Source organism: Bufo bufo, chromosome 8, assembly GCF_905171765.1.
Source record: "Bufo bufo chromosome 8, aBufBuf1.1, whole genome shotgun sequence".
NCBI classification, from domain to species: Eukaryota; Metazoa; Chordata; class Amphibia; order Anura; family Bufonidae; genus Bufo; species Bufo bufo.
Genome location: NC_053396.1, coordinates 116,249,090 through 116,265,307, shown reverse-complemented (window position 1 = coordinate 116,265,307; position 16,218 = coordinate 116,249,090). Strand labels below are relative to the sequence as shown.

At 46.4% G+C, this 16,218-nt stretch overlaps 1 protein-coding gene across 2 annotated transcripts in view; it reads left to right on the top strand.

The window, feature by feature from the left end:
- Nucleotides 1-16,218, top strand: part of THOC2 (THO complex 2) — a 140,522-nt gene that overhangs the window by 117,672 nt on the left and 6,632 nt on the right. Inside the window, exons 34-37 of one of the 2 annotated variants that reach the window (XM_040406139.1) lie at nucleotides 1,955-2,092; nucleotides 4,655-4,721; nucleotides 12,888-13,039; nucleotides 14,846-14,922. In XM_040406139.1, coding sequence (XP_040262073.1) covers nucleotides 1,955-2,092; nucleotides 4,655-4,721; nucleotides 12,888-13,039; nucleotides 14,846-14,922 — 434 coding nt within the window. Of the gene's footprint in view, nucleotides 1-1,954; nucleotides 2,093-4,654; nucleotides 4,722-12,887; nucleotides 13,040-14,845; nucleotides 14,923-16,218 lie in introns of those variants that run through there. The other variant, XR_005774017.1, reaches the window with a different exon arrangement.

Sequence of the window (16,218 nt, the reverse complement as noted above, 5' to 3'; positions counted from 1 at the left end):
GTGTCTCCATATTTTGAGAGCCATAGTTTTTTCAGTTTTTGGGCGATTATCTTAGGTAGGGTCTCATTTTTTGCGGGATGAGATGACGGTTTGATTGGCACTATTTTGGGGTGCATATGACTTTTTGATCGCTTGCTATTACACTTTTTGTGATGTAAGGTGACAAAAAATGGTTTATTTAGCACAGTTTTTATTTTTTACGGTGTTCATCTGAGAGGATAGGTCATGTGATATTTTTATAGAGCCGGTCGATACGGACGCGGCGATACCTAATATGTATACCCCCCCCCCACCCCTATTTTTTAGCTATTTTTTTTTTTAACCTTATTTGGGGAAAATGACTTTTTTTGTTTATTTTTACTTGAAACTTTTAATTTTGGGGTGGGGGGGGGGACTTTATTTTTTCAACTTTCTAATTTTCGCTTGAACTTTTGGGGGTATATTCCTTTACAATGCATTCCAATACTTACTCGTACAGCTTCTGGGGCCTGTGAGTTCCAGGGGGCTGGATCTCACAGGCTCTTCACCGGAAGGCAGCGCAGATGCCTCAGGAAGGCATCGGGTCCCCCCCACAGCCCCATGGGGACCCGATGGCACCACCGCCGCACCAGGTAAAAGCCGCAAATCGCAGGTCTGAATTGACCTGCCGTTTGCGGCGATCGCCGAGGTGCCTGCTCAATGATTTGAGCAGGCACCTTGTTCCGATCACCGCCCGCTGGGCGGCGGTGATCGGAACAACACATGACGTACCGGTACGTCATGTGTCCTTAAGGACTCGGGAACCATGCCGTACCGGTACGTCATGTGTCCGTAAGGGGTTAAAGGGAGTCTGTCACCACATTTCAGCATATTAGACCGATCAAATAGGGTTATATGATCCACCCAGAACTTAAAAACAGTACCTTTGTTGTAGAAAACTGACTTTTCTTTTAGCCGAAAATGAACTTATAAGGTTATGTTAATGAGCCCTCTCAAGTGCCCAGGGCGGTCTCTCAATCCTCGGAGCCCCAGGCAGCACCTCCTCAACAGCTCATAACCCCGCCCTCCGTGCGCCTCTGCCCGCCCGTTTACTTCCCTCCCCTGTCCTTTTCCAATGCGGCTGTGCGGTCCAAATCGTAGCGGGCGCATGCGCAATGCGATGCCCGCTCCTGGCAGGGCATCGCGATACCTACTGTGCATGCGCCCGCTACGATTTGGACCGCACAGCCGCAGTGAAAAAGGACAGGGGAGGGGAGTAAACGGGCGGGCAGAGGCGCACGGAGGGCGGGGTTATGAGCCGTTGAGGAGGTGCTGCCTGGGGCTCCGAGGATTGAGAGACCGCCCTGGGCACTTGAGAGGGCTCATTAACATAACCTTATAAGTTCATTTTCGGCTAAAAGAAAAGTCAGTTTTCTACAACAAAGGTACTGTTTTTAAGTTCTGGGTGGATCATATAACCCTATTTGATCGGTCTAATATGCTGAAATGTGGTGACAGACTCCCTTTAAATGCATGGTCAACTTTTTTTTTTAAATACAAGAGGTTATTGCAAAAGTATGTTGCGTTTTATACATTTCTTTCCCTTACAAAGGAGTTAATGGGCAATGCAAACAGCTGCGTGGTATACAGATACATACATCTATACTTAGGAATGAGACTAGGTGTGAACACAGCCTAAGCCACCTTTATGACTTGGCTCTTATGCTGATGTAGCAGTGTATCTTGTATTTTATGGTTAGTGTAATATTATGATTTTACGGATTGATGGACCTATATTTATTATGGATAGTGCGCAGTTTGGCTTTTGCTAGCCTTTAAAACTGAGCGTGTGGCTCATTCTGGTACATATGAACTAATCTCCAAAAGATTCTAGTCGGATAGCCTACACGAGGGCTAAGTGCTTGCTGATTGATGCTTACCTATAGGACGCGTTAATGAGAAGCTGTAATTTTGCAACGTCTTGTTCATTCTACAGCACTACATAAACCACAGTACCCCACCAGCATCCAAGAGCAAAGAGCGAGAGGTAGAGAAGAAAGAGGTCGATAAAACAAGGGAACGTTCCCGCGAAAGAGAGAAAAAGGAGGAAAAAGAAAGAAAAGAGAGAAAAAGGGTTTGTGTCACATTTCTTGTGATTTTTCCTAGTGTTGTACGGCTAAGTAAATGGATGCCCAAGAGTGACTGTAATCCGCCAGGGGACAGGTGGTGGGGTTCATGGGCATTACAGTGGGCCCGGATACATTTCTGCTTATTATTTAGGTGGTGCAGTAAGGGAAGTATAATCACCGTATAGGGGAATATCTTTATCTTTTTGAATATCTATACTTTTTAACATCTCCAGTTAACACGTCACATAGAACCAATAATGCAGTGCAAGAAACATACGAGAAAAATACAGGAGCGCCAGTATCCAAAACAGAATACAGTCTATCGTAACGATCTACAGAATTAATATTTTATGGTCTTATACCATCAACTTTGTTATGAGTGGTACAAGTCTATTACAAGAATAGGAAAAGTCTTACTGCTTCCTGAGAAGCATTGCTCCATCTGCAGGTGTTGATGGAGCACTGGGCAAGATATCCAGATAGATGCCTTCACTATTCCATCCTGGTAACCCTAGCTGTGATCCTGGGGATCGCACACAAACAGGACGACCGTGTCAGGAACCTCCCCGTTGTCCAGTAGTCTTTATAAACCCTAACAAGTTTCATCTGTTTGCACTTTGACTCATCAGTGGAATATGAACAAACTGGGTATTAGCCCAAGGCCGGTTGTCAGAAATGGAGTACCTAGCCTTGGACTTCTGACCAGCTTCCTGCTCTTTCCCTGAAGTCACTCATGCAGTGATTAAAGGGATTGTCCAGGGCTGCTTTCTTCCGAAAACAAGACTATACCAGGCACAACCCATCGACAGGTGTGGGGCTGTTTTTGGAAGAAAGCGGCCATCTTTTAGCTTTGTTTTTGGTGGCATTAGGCACAGTTCCTCTTTTAAGTCATGTCTGGTTGTATTTGCGGGTTTAGGCATCACAGAGCGTGAATGATCAGTTTACACATACCTAGATTGACCCCAAGTGACCTTTTAAAGTAGTTTGCCCATCTCTCTCTTGGGTATTTTTTACTACACTGCAATTTTTATTTATTTTTTATCAAGATTTTTTATTTTTTTTATTGCATTATGAGAACTCTTAAAGCTGATAGGCCTTTCAAGCGACCCTCCAGTTCATACTGAAAATGTCACTGTACATCTCTAATGTGTAGACCACGGACCTGGTGCCCTCCATGTGATCCGTTGTGCCTCCTTTCTGCACTTCCATTGCTTTCATCCCAGAATGACTGCCACTGTGTGCAGTGTTATTCTGAGATCTGCCATCCTCGGCTGCCCTTGAATAGACATCAGCGCTGTGGTGGCCATTTTGTGATGGAGCCAGTGGGAGAACGGAATGGCCAGATTTTCCGTCTGGATTGGAAGGTTGCTTGAATTTTATTTTTGGAGGCTGGCTTTCAACTTCGATTTGTGTTCAGGAGACCAGAAAAAGGGGGGGTTGCAGGCTGACCTGATGAAATGAGCACTGACCAGCATACAGCGGCTTGCTGTGCATGGTAAAACACACTGCAGAAGACACGGTGGACCATTTGTAATCGCAACCATTTGTAAATATGTTTTGTCGTAAACGCATGCAATAAAGAAAATGTCTGCAAAGGCGTCCATGACCTTCAAAGGGGCTGCCAAATGCGGAAAGCACACTGTGTCGGTATCTCTGTTTTGCAGACGGCAAAAACAGATATGGCTTTGTGCTTGAAGCTGAAGACTGTGGAAGAACAGTATAATATTAATAGTCCTTAACTGAACCCACAACTCATGTAATGTTGGTCTCTTCTCATGGAGCCTATAATTGATTTAGTAGCACCTGAATTTAAAGGGAATCTGTCACCTGGTTACAATAAAATACCTTATTTCTTGCTGTAGTCTTCATTTTTTTTTCATGGTTTCATTAGCGATAAAATCCACACTTTGTTATGCAAATGAGTGTCCAAGGTGCCCAGAGGGGCGTTTATTATCCTTCTCTGGAGCCCAATAACTCCCCCGCACAGTGCCCAGCCCGCCTTCCTTTAGATCCCAAGCAATCCTCTTCCAGCATAAGTAACTGCCCACACCCGAACTCTTTGCCGCCCCCCATCCGCTATGTGAAATCTCAGACTGCCTGCGTGATGTAGAAGCTCCTGAGGGCAACAGATTCAAATGTGTCACTGCGCATGCGCTGAGCCTAGTGATAAATTTAAAGCTATTGCCCTCAGGAGCTTCTACATCGGGCAGGCAGTCTGCGCCCCTCTGGGCACCTTGGACACTCATTTGCATAACACAAAAAGTGGATTTTATCGCTAATGAATCCATGAAACAAAAAAATGAAGACTACAGCAAGAAATAAGGTCTTTTATTGTACACGGCAGTAGTAAAACTTTACCAAGTGACAGATTCCCTTTAAAATCTATATAGTGGAACTGTCGACGCTGCAGGTCACACTGGTTTTTCAGCTTGGTATGATAGAAAAAAGGCATTTCTGTACTATATAACAAGGCTAGTACATAATACATGTCACACAAATGCTATTACTGCATGCCATGCTTTGGAAATCTTCATTTTACTAACGCTATTCTGATTCTTGCACGACAGGATCACTCAAACAGCGACCGCGAGGTGAACCTGGAGTCAAAAAGACGCAAAGAAGAGAATGGAACTAGTGAGTGTCCCAATATTTAATCACTTTTAATAGTGATGATGGTCCTAAACCTATTTTACTATATTTTTCATTATATATAGGTAAATAATTTTCCCAAAAATTGGAAACATGATTTTTGGATGGAGTTTGACTTTAAAAGGTTTGTCTCGTGAAGACAACCCCTGTCTGTATACTTAAGACCCCTCTATATGAGCCAGAGCAAAGGGCTGTTATTTAGAAATGGCTCCCACTAGGGCTGCAGCTAACGATTATTTGAATAATCGATTAGTTGTCGATAATTTAATCGATTAATCAGGAAAAAAACACCAAAATGACAAAAAAAGGGGTTTATGTGATTTTACTTGAAAAATTATGTTCAAAGGCCATATTAAAACAAATTGTGAATGCCACTGTTATGGAGGGGTTCTGTGGATGGCACGTGGATGGCACCGTTATGGGGGATCTGTGGATGGCACCGTTATGGGGGATCTGTGGATGGCACCGTTATTGGGGGGGGATCTGTGGATGGCACCGTTATTGGGGGGGGGGGGGGGGGGGATCTGTGGATGGCGCCGTTATGGGGGGGGGGGGGGGGATCTGTGGATGGCACCGTTATGGGGAGTGGGATCTGTGCACTGTTATGGGGGATCTGTGGATGGCACCGTTATGGGGGGGGGATCTGTGGATGGCACCGTTATGGGGGGGATCTGTGGATGGCACCGTTATGGGGGGGGATCTGTGGATGGCACCGTTATGGGGGGGGATCTGTGGATGGCACCGTTATGGGGGGGGATCTGTGGATGGCACCGTTATGGGGGGGGATCTGTGGATGGCACCGTTATGGGGGGCGGGGGATCTGTGGATGGCACCGTTATGGGGGGGGGGGGGGGGATCTGTGGATGGCACCGTTATGGGGGGGGGGGGGGATCTGTGGATGGCACCGTTATGGGGGGGATCTGTGGATGGCACCGTTATGGGGGGGATCTGTGGATGGCACCGTTATGGGGGGGGGGGGGGAGATCTGTGGATGGCACTGTTATGGGGAGTGGGATCTGTGCACTGTTATGGGGAGAGGGATCTGTGGCTGACACTGTTATGGGTGATCTGTGGATGACACTATATAGCATCTTATGCTATATGTGTCATCCACAGATCTCCCCCATAGCAGTGTCATCCACAGATCCCCCTCCCCATAACAGTGCCATCCACAGATCCCACTCCCCCGCCTCTCACAGCAGTATTCCTTAACCGGCAGTAACTTTTACTTTAAATCACTGCATCTTCTTTTACCTTACAATGAAGCTCCAGTAACAGGCAGAGCAGGCGGCGGCGTAACGTCACTTACTCACGTGACGCACCTGCTCCACCTACTTTATGAATGAAGCAGGCGGAGCATGAGCGTCACGTGAGTAAGTGACGTTACGCCGCCGCCCGCTCTGCTTGTTACTGGAGCTTCATTGTAAGGTAATAAAGATGCGGTGATCTAAAGTTCAAAGACCCGCAGGCATAGCGCCTGACCGCCCGTTCGGGCCCGCATAGCAGCGAATCGGCCGATTATTCGATAACTGGATTAGTTAAAAACTAATCCAGTTATCGAATATTATCGATAACGTCGATTTAATCGTTGCAGCTCTAGCTCCCGCTCTGACGGACCTGTATCCATCCACGTAATACTAATGTCTTGCTGCAGGGAGCAGGACTAGTGATAATTAGCTGAATGAGGGTTCTGGGATCCATACCAGGGGTAATCAGCTGAACATTGTGATGGCTGTAATCTGACAGGGGATGTCTCAGATGAGACAACCACTTTAAAGTAAATCTTCTGGACAGTGGTTGCAGTAACATTTGTACATGTGTAATAGACGCCTGAACAAGCAATTTTACACTTTGAAATTAGACTTGTGCGTATTCTATGTATGAGGTTTTTTTCTACACTTAGCAGCTCACTGTCGGGCACAGCAAATCCGATGGTGCCTGACAACAACCAATTATAAAGCTCCTTAGTCGCAGGCAATGGTAGGTGGAAAGTATAGAGCTTGTTACTAAAACCCCTCAGTAACCGCAGGATCTGAAAAGTTAGACAGAGAGCGGGGTCCCTCTGGACACACTGCAGCAAAATTGTAGGGTTCTGGTTAGGGGTGCACCGAAATGAAAATTCTGGTCCGAAACCGAAACCGAAAATTCAGGATGCCCTTGACCGAAAACCGAAACCGAAACCGAAACTGCCTTTTTGCCCAAATACTTTTAAAATACTTTTTTTTTAATGATTTTATTAATAATTCTTTTTCATGAATGAAATTCATCTGTGGGTGGCGCTGTTATGGAGAGGGGGATCTGTGGGTGGCGCTGTTATGGAGAGGGGGATCTGTGGGTGGCTCTGTTATGGAGAGGGGGATCTGTGGGTGGCGCTGTTATGGAGAGGGGGATCTGTGGGTGGCGCCGTTATGGAGAGGGGGATCTGTGGGTGGCGCTGTTATGGAGAGGGGGATCTGTGGGTGGCGCCGTTATGGAGAGGGGGATCTGTGGGTGGCGCCGTTATGGAGAGGGGGATCTGTGGGTGGCGCCGTTATGGAGAGGGGGATCTGTGGGTGGCGCCGTTATGGAGAGGGGGATCTGTGGGTGGCGCTGTTATGGAGAGGGGGATCTGTGGGTGGCGCTGTTATGGAGAGGGGGATCTGTGGGTGGCGCTGTTATGGAGAGGGGGATCTGTGGGTGGCGCTGTTATGGAGAGGGGGATCTGTGGGTGGCGCTGTTATGGAGAGGGGGATCTGTGGGTGGCGCTGTTATGGAGAGGGGGATCTGTGGGTGGCGCTGTTATGGAGAGGGGGATCTGTGGGTGGCGCTGTTATGGAGAGGGGGATCTGTGGGTGGCGCTGTTATGGAGAGGGGGATCTGTGGGTGGCGCTGTTATGGAGAGGGGGATCTGTGCACTGTTATGGGCATAACAGTGCACAGATCCCTTTCCCCATAACAGTGCACAGATCCCTTTCCCCATAACAGTGCACAGATCCCCCCTCCCCATAGCAGTGCACAGATCCCCCCTCCCCATAGCAGTGCACAGATCCCCCCCTCCCCATAGCAGTGCACAGATCCCCCCTCCCCATAGCAGTTCCATAGACCGATCCCCCCTACCCATAACAGCCCCGGCCCTGCTGCTCACAGCATCTTTATTTTACCTTACAATCGTGAGGCTCCAGTAACTAACAACTCTGCAGGCAGAGCGGAGGGCGGCGTAACGTCACTTACTCACGTGACGCACCTGCTCCGCCCACTTTATGAATGAAGGAGGCGGAGCAGGCGCGTCACGTGAGTAAGTGACGTTACGCCGGCCTCCGCTCTGCCTGCAGAGTTGTTAGTTACTGGAGCCTCACGATTGTAAGGTAAAATAAAGATGCAGTGACAAAGTAAACCGCCCGCCTGGCGCCCGCCCGCAGATGGTGGGTGACAAATCCCACACCCCATATTTTCGGCCGATATGTAACAATATCGGCCGAAGTGGATTAGGTGCATTTTCGGCCGATATTTTCGGCTGCCGAAATTTCGGTGCACCCCTAGTTCTGGTCTGTTGCTATGACAGCCTGGAACCTTGTGAAGTAAATCAGGCCTGCCATAGCAAACTTCCCCCTTAGGCCCTGCCTGCATAAGGCTTAATAGGAATCCTATAAACATTCCATGGATTGTAACAGTGTAGTATGAGTATGGAGTATGATATAAGCGGATCAAAGGATCACATGTTCAAGTCAAATAAGGGGACTGAAAATTAACGTGAAAAATAATTAAATATTCCAAATTTTACATAATAAAAAAAAAATAAAAATATATATATATATATATATTTAAAAAAAATTATCACCACCTCTGAAAATGTCTTTACTATAAAAAAATTTAAATATTTATTATGCTCTGTGAGTGCAAATAAATAGAAGTTGCCAGTTTGCTGTTCATCACCCCGCCAAAAAAAATCACAGCCGCACGGACTGTAATGCAGAGAGGTGGGGGCGTGGCCAAGGCTGATGACATTCCGTTTACATGGCTTAGTCACTCCGACAAGCAGAGAGCTCCATGTCAACGGAACGTCACAGCTGATGATGTGGGCGGTCACATGACTGTTTAGTGTAGCAGAGAAACGGCACAAGATAGGTACAGTAAGTGATTTAGGAAAACTAATGTATAGGAGAAATAAAGCCATAGAGATAAGGTTAAGTTAACTCGGATAACCCCTTTAATGGATAGGTCAAAGGAATTCTAAATAGTTAATCGATACCAGTGCTCCAGACAAAAAAAAAAAATGACCAGGAGCCATTGGCTCCTAAACTAAAAAATTTAGGAGCCAAATAAAATTTTTTAGGCCTCTTTCACACTTGCGTTGTTGGGATCCGGCGTGCACTTCCGTTGCCGGAGGTGCCCGCCGGATCCGGAAAAACGCAAGTGTACTGAAAGCATTTGAAGACGGAACCGTCTTCCAAATGCTTTCAGTGTTACTATGGCACCCAGGACGCTATTAAAGTCCTGGTTGCCATAGTAGGAGCAGGGGAGCAGTATACTTACAGTCCGTGCGGCTCCCGGGGCGCTCCAGAATGACGTCAGAGCGCCCCATGCGCATGGATGACGTGATCCATGCGATCACATGATCCATGCGCTTGGGGCGCCCTGACGTCACTCTGGAGCGCCCGGGGAGCCGCACGGACGGTAAGTATACTGCTCCCCGCTACACTTTACCATGGCTGCCAGGACTTTAGCGTCCCGGCAGCCATGGTAACCATTCAGAAAAAGCTAAATGTCGGCTCCGGCAATGCGCCGAAACGACGTTTAGCTTAAGGCCGGATCCGGATCAATGCCTTCCAATGGGCATTAATTCCGGATCCGGCCTTGCGGCAAGTGTTCCGGATTTTTGGCCGGAGCAAAAAGCGCAGCATGCTGCGGTATTTTGTCTGGCCAAAAAACGTTCCGTTCCGGAACTGAAGACATCCTGATGCATCCTGAACGGATTTCTCTCCATTCAGAATGCATTAGGATAATCCTGATCAGGATTCTTCCGGCATAGAGCCCCGACGACGGAACTCTATGCCGGAAGACAAGAACGCAGGTGTGAAAGAGCCCTTAGTCGCCAAATTTAAAATGCATATAATAAAAAAAAAAAAAGGACTTTGAGAAGATGAGACGCAGGTCACAGTAGTGAGCCAGCACTACATATAGGAGAAAACAGCACCACATATCTCTCACATTCAGGGACATCTTCTGGGATCAAGGTGACTAAAAATGGCGAATTGCGTGGTTTAGAGGTTTTTTTTCCTGTTACGGCCTTCACCGAGCGGAAATATTTTTTAATATTTTAATAGCTCACACTTTTTGGGATGTGGCGATATGTAATATGTTTATTCTTCATTGTTTGTAAATTTTTTATGTAAAACTGGGAAGGGGGCCATTTAAACTTTTAGTATTTTGGTGTTTTTTTTAAAACTTTTTATTTAATAACCATTTCTTCCCTTAGGGACTAGAACCTGGATCTTTTCATCCCTTGTGCTATTCACCCTGATAGATCTCTATCAGGGTGAATAGGATCTCACACATCTCCCTGCTGCCCTGTGCTTCAGTAGCGTCCTGGCTGCCATGGTAACGAGCTGAGCCTCAGAAGTGTAATCTGCCACTGCCACCACTGGAGGGGATGGGACCCTGTGGCCACCATATAACATTGGGGGGGGGGGGGGCGAGGCTCTAATGTAATTAAAGAGGACCTTTCATAGGTCCAAAGAATATGAACTTAGTAGCAGGCTGCATAGAGCGGCGCCCAGTGATCTAAGTGCACTTACTATTATTCCTGGGCGCCGCTCTGTTCGCCCGCTGTGGCCCCTGGTATTTTCAACATTCAGAGCAAGGAGGAGGAGACGCCAGTGTCTCTCCTTCTCCCTGACAGCAGCGCTGTCCAATCACAGCGCAGAGCTCAGAGCCAGGGAGAAAAAAAAACTCCCTCGCTCTGAGCTCTGATTGGACAGCGCTGCTGTCATGGGGACGGAGACACACTGGCGTCTCCTCCTCCTTGCTCTGAATGTTGAAAATACCGGGGGCCACGCGGGTGAACGGAGCGGCGCCCAGGAATAATAGTAAGTGCACTTAGATCCCTGGGCGCCGCTCTATGCAGCCTGCTACTAAGTTCATATTCTTTGGACCCATGAAAGGTCCTCTTTAACTCCTTTATACAATTGTCTGCAGCGGTATCACAGACCCGGCACCCGGCCTCAATAACAGGGCATGCGATCTGTGGCATTTAACCCCTCAGATGTAACACCTGAGGGGTTACTTGCCGCGTATCGCATGCCCTGTTATTGAGGCCGGGTGCCGAGTCTGTGATACCGCTGCCTATACTTATGTTTTACATTCATTGGTGGCGCAGTGGCGACAGCTCCTCCCCTCCTCCTCCCTGCTATATCTCCATTGGTGGTAGTGGCGGCCGCGTCACAGTGGAGAGGGATGGACTCCTTCCTTCTCCACTGTGCAGTGTCCTACTGAAGAGAACTTAGGCTGCGCAGGATCGCGGCGGTACAGTCGCAAATGGCGACTGTCACCATCTGCAAATTTTAAGTCGCTAATTCCCTAACTGGGAATGTAATACAAAGACCTGATCAAAAGCTGTAGACAAGATACTGGAGCCAGATACAATACATATACACTCACCTAAAGAATTATTAGGAACACCTGTTCTATTTCTCATTAATGCAATTATCTAGTCAACCAATCACATGGCAGTTGCTTCAATGCATTTAGGGGTGTGGTCCTGGTCAAGACAATCTCCTGAACTCCAAACTGAATGTCAGAATATGAAAGAAAGGTGATTTAAGCAATTTTGAGCGTGGCATGGTTGTTGGTGCCAGACGGGCCGGTCTGAGTATTTCACAATCTGCTCAGTTACTGGGATTTTCACGCACAACCATTTCTAGGGTTTACAAAGAATGGTGTGAAAAGGGAAAAACATCCGGTATGCGGCAGTCCTGTGGGCAAAAATGCCTTGTGGATGCTAGAGGTCAGAGGAGAATGGGCCGACTGATTCAAGCTGATAGAAGAGCAACGTTGACTGAAATAACAACTCGTTACAACCGAGGTATGCAGCAAAGCATTTGTGAAGCCACAACACGGACAACCTTGAGGCGGATGGGCTACAACAGCAGAAGACCACACCGGGTACCAATCGTCTCCACTACAAATAGGAAAAAGAGGCTACAATTTGCACGAACTCACCAAAATTGGACTGTTGAAGACTGGAAAAATGTTGCCTGGTCTGATGAGTCTCGATTTCTGTTGAGACATTCAAATGGTAAAGTCCGAATGAGAACATGTATCCATCCTCTGATGGCTACTTCCAGCAGGATAATGCACCATGTCACAAAGCTCGAATCATTTCAAATTGGTTTCTTGAACATGACAATGAGTTCACTGTACTAAAATGGCCCCCACAGTCACCAGATCTCAACCCAATAGAGCATCTTTGGGATGTGGTGGAACGGGAGCTTCGTGTCCTGGATGTGCATCCCTCAAATCTCCATCAACTGCAAGATGCTATCCTATCCTAAAGAATGCTATCAGCACCTTGTTGAATCAATGCCACGTAGAATTAAGGCAGTTCTGAAGGCAAAAGGGGGTCCAACACCGTATTAGTATGGTGTTCCTAATAATTCTTTAGGTGAGTGTATATAAAGTGCAAAATACAATGTAAATGGACAATATAATGGACGGTATAATAAATAAGCAATCGCATAAATACCAGAATTAGTGGTCCACAGCCCCGACGCGCGTTTCGCGTAAGCTTCCTCAAGGGGTGTATCCATTCACTACAGTGCAGACACGTCCATTAGGAGTGTTCCGGCAGATACATTTGTATGTGAAGAGAAGCCTAAATCTTATCCGCTAGTTACAGGCTGCTGGTGTGCAGGCCCAGTGTGCGTGTCTGATGGAGAAGGCTTGTACCCATCTGCCATTAGATAATGCTTTTCAATGTTATATAGCTTTCGGAGTGATGTAGTGGACGGTGTATATACTGGTAGTTACCAGTAACCTTACTTTATAATTCCATATACGACTTGCTCATGGTTATGTAACATATTGGACACGTGTAGCTTTATTTTTCTTACCTAATTTATTCTACATTATTTGTTTCTAAATGAATATAACCTTTTCTTTACACAATTGTTTTAGGTGGTTCCTCCAAACACAGTAAAAGCGAGAGCCCGTCCGATTCCCCTCGCTCTAATGAGAAAGACCGAAGCAAATCAAAATCCTCAAACAAAGAAAAGGCAGAAATAATCAAATCAGACAAGATGGAGAAAAGTTCTTCCAGCAGCAAGAAGGTATATATTTTGTTTAAAGAATAACGGCACTTTTTAATGTGTAGAACTGATTTATTTATTTATTTTTAAATATACTTTAAGGGATTTTGTAACTTTTTACTAAAAAGCTGGCTCTGAAGTCCCAAAGCTGGCTTCACCACAGTACTGAAGGCTGAAGACCCTCTCGGCTCAGTCCTACATGCAGAGCCGTCCTGCTACCCTCCCTCCTATGTATTGCTATAACAGATTTTTTTTTTATGCTGTAGAATATTTCTATACAGTACAATACTTACAGTATCTAATACTGTCCCTTTATAACTATCCTTACATATTGTAGAACCGCTTCTCCTTGCCTTCTGGATGGTGCGCTAACTGGCCGCTCATTAGTTAGTGAGCGTGCTGGTGATACAGAGCGCACATACCCGGTCAGCCCTCATCACTAATTGTGTATAGATGTCAGGGAGATTATATAAAGGTCAATTATAGTTGTGTAGGGGAGCAGCAGCACGGATTTGAACTTCAGAACCAGTTTATTTAGTACAAAGTCCCTTAAAGTTTATTGCAAAAATAATCATTTGACCTACACTTTAAAAAGTGGTCACACTTTAATAATCAGATCTTGCTAAAAATGAGGTGAATTTGTCAGAAATAGGAAGACTTTGATTGCCCATTGAAGTGCTGGATCTCTGACCTGGCACTGGGCAGATGCTTGTGACAGACTTCACCAGCACCTGCCCGCTCCATAGAGGAGACAGTGTTATCATCAGCACTAACAATATGAAGATCGAATGGTTCTAATAAAATAAAACGCAAAATTACTTTGCTTTTGCATTGACAGTAAATCAGTGATTTGTGAGTTATCTGCAGAAAACAAGAAAGATCTGTGAGCTGTGGATAACTTGTTAAATGTACAAGAAAGAGACGGTTCTTTTGATTTTGGGATGTATATTATGTAAATTTATGTCATCTCCCATTTAATTATGATCTGTTGTTGCCAATTACATGAGAAATTTGCAAATCCGTATGTTTCTGAAGTGTGGCAGTACATGAAACAAGCTCAGAATGCCAAGGCCTATCCTACATGGTTTTACTCCTGGTGCTCCGGCTACAGTCTGTTGTAGTGATCTGTAATTAATACATTATCTGTACTTGTTTAAGGTTGGCATTATATGGCAGGATGCCCTGTGCAATGCCATTTATTGACCACCTCCCCTTCCATAGTGTACAATAATACATTCACACAGATACGCCAAAATAACACTGCCAAACAGTGCCCAAATAACTCTGCCAAATAGTAGCCGAAAGCTTTGTCCTGTGCGGCTGCTTTTCTGGATGTTTGGGGTGCTCTTCAGAAACGACACACAGGACGAATAGTCCCAAGGCTGTCCCTACACATGATGTCATACAAACATAAACTTCCAAAGACCAGGAGCACTAGCAAGTTTGGCAGTTGTGCTGCATATATTTCTATATAACCATAGAATTTCTCCTGCCCGTACTGCGGGGGTGTAATAAGTAATCATCAGCACATTCCTAAGGCAAAAAATATGCACAGAAAGACTAATATATTCACACACTTTTCTCAGAGCGTCTGCACTACTGTCCTCCTGGTTGTCCTATTTCTGGCTATTTTACGGTCAGATATTAGCATCATGTTAATGTAATGTCACGCTTATTGTATAAAGTCATCCAGAACAGATGGAGCTAATGAATTCCAATAAGCAAAGAACGAAATCCATAACCTTAGGGGTTTCTTTTATCAGCGTAAAGTTAATTCTGTTTCTGGAGCAGGGTAAGAACACTTCTGCTTTTGTCTTTTTCTTAAAGGAATCTAGACACGACAAGGAGAAATCCGAGAAGAAAGAGAAACGCGATAGCGCTGGAGGAAAAGAGGAGAAGAAACAATATCCTTTTTATGATACTAGACCCTAACTGGGCCCTTGTACGTTCCATTGATTTTTGTATATTGCAGGTTTAGATAATACCCCTCGATATGAAATGCACCGTGTGTCAGATACCTTCTCATGGCCGTTCTCATGTAGTTTTAAGTGGATTTCATAGACTAGAAATCTGTGAGTGCATTATTCTCAATATGCCAGTTCTCCACCTCCGTGTATACGTGTCTTTCCTCACTTAGGTTTTTATCATTTCTAGCTCATATCATTGGGGGACACAGGACCGTGGGTATAGCTGCTTGCTGCCACTAGGAGGCGACACTAGGCTAGAAAGTGATAGCTCCTCCCCTGCCAGCTATACCCTTCCCAGTCAGGAGAGAGCATATTAGTTTTTAGCTTAGTGTCATAGGAGGCAGACCTCCCTGCATATTGCAGGGCGACTTTTCATTTATTTTTATTTTCTTTCTTCTTCTTAGGTGGAAAACAGAGTGCCTAGCCCCTCTGTTTTCACAGGGTGTGTAGCCGGTGTCTGTTTCCCTCACCGGCCATCCTCCCCCTAAGAAGTCAATGTGGACCAGGGCAGCCTCGCTCCCCTGCTTCCCCCCCAGCCTAAGGGTCACCCATATCTCCAAGCCCTCACTTCCAGCTTCCTGCCACTTAGGTGACAGTGGCTAAAGGGGTGATCCTGCTGGTTCTGCCTAACTGAGGGTGAAGAAGACCGCAGCAGATGAGTATATCTCCCTCCTGCTCCTCAGTATGGGTCTGGGGCATGTTCTTTCTTTATTCTGTCTCTATGGGGGCCATGGCTGAGGGGTTCTACGATGGGCCGCCCACTTATGTCCGACGGGCGGCCGCTCCGCTGCACGCTCTCAGCAGCTGCCGCAAACAGCCGTATATTCAGCCCCAGTCCCTTTAAGTAGCGGCTGACCGAACATTCGCGGTTGGCCACGGCTAAACTTTAGGCCCCGGCTTCTCGGGCTCATAGGCCGTAGGCGGTTCCTCCCTCAGGGGGCGGGGCTTGGCTTCCCGCCGCAGCAGTGGACGGTTTCTTCTCATTCCCGCGCTTCTCTCACTGCAGCCGCGTCTCTAAGAAAGCACAGGACCTGTGAAGCCGTGGTTGCTGGTAGGACGTACCCTTACACCCTCCCCAGCCCTGAGTCGGTCATTCATCCATGTCTGATCCCACTAATGACGCCCGCCTGCCTATTGTTACACACTTTGCATGTACTGTATGCAGTCTAAAGTTCCCTCGCGGTCAGTCGGACCCTGTGTGCTCCGCGTGCTCTGTCTGGGGTAGCAACACTT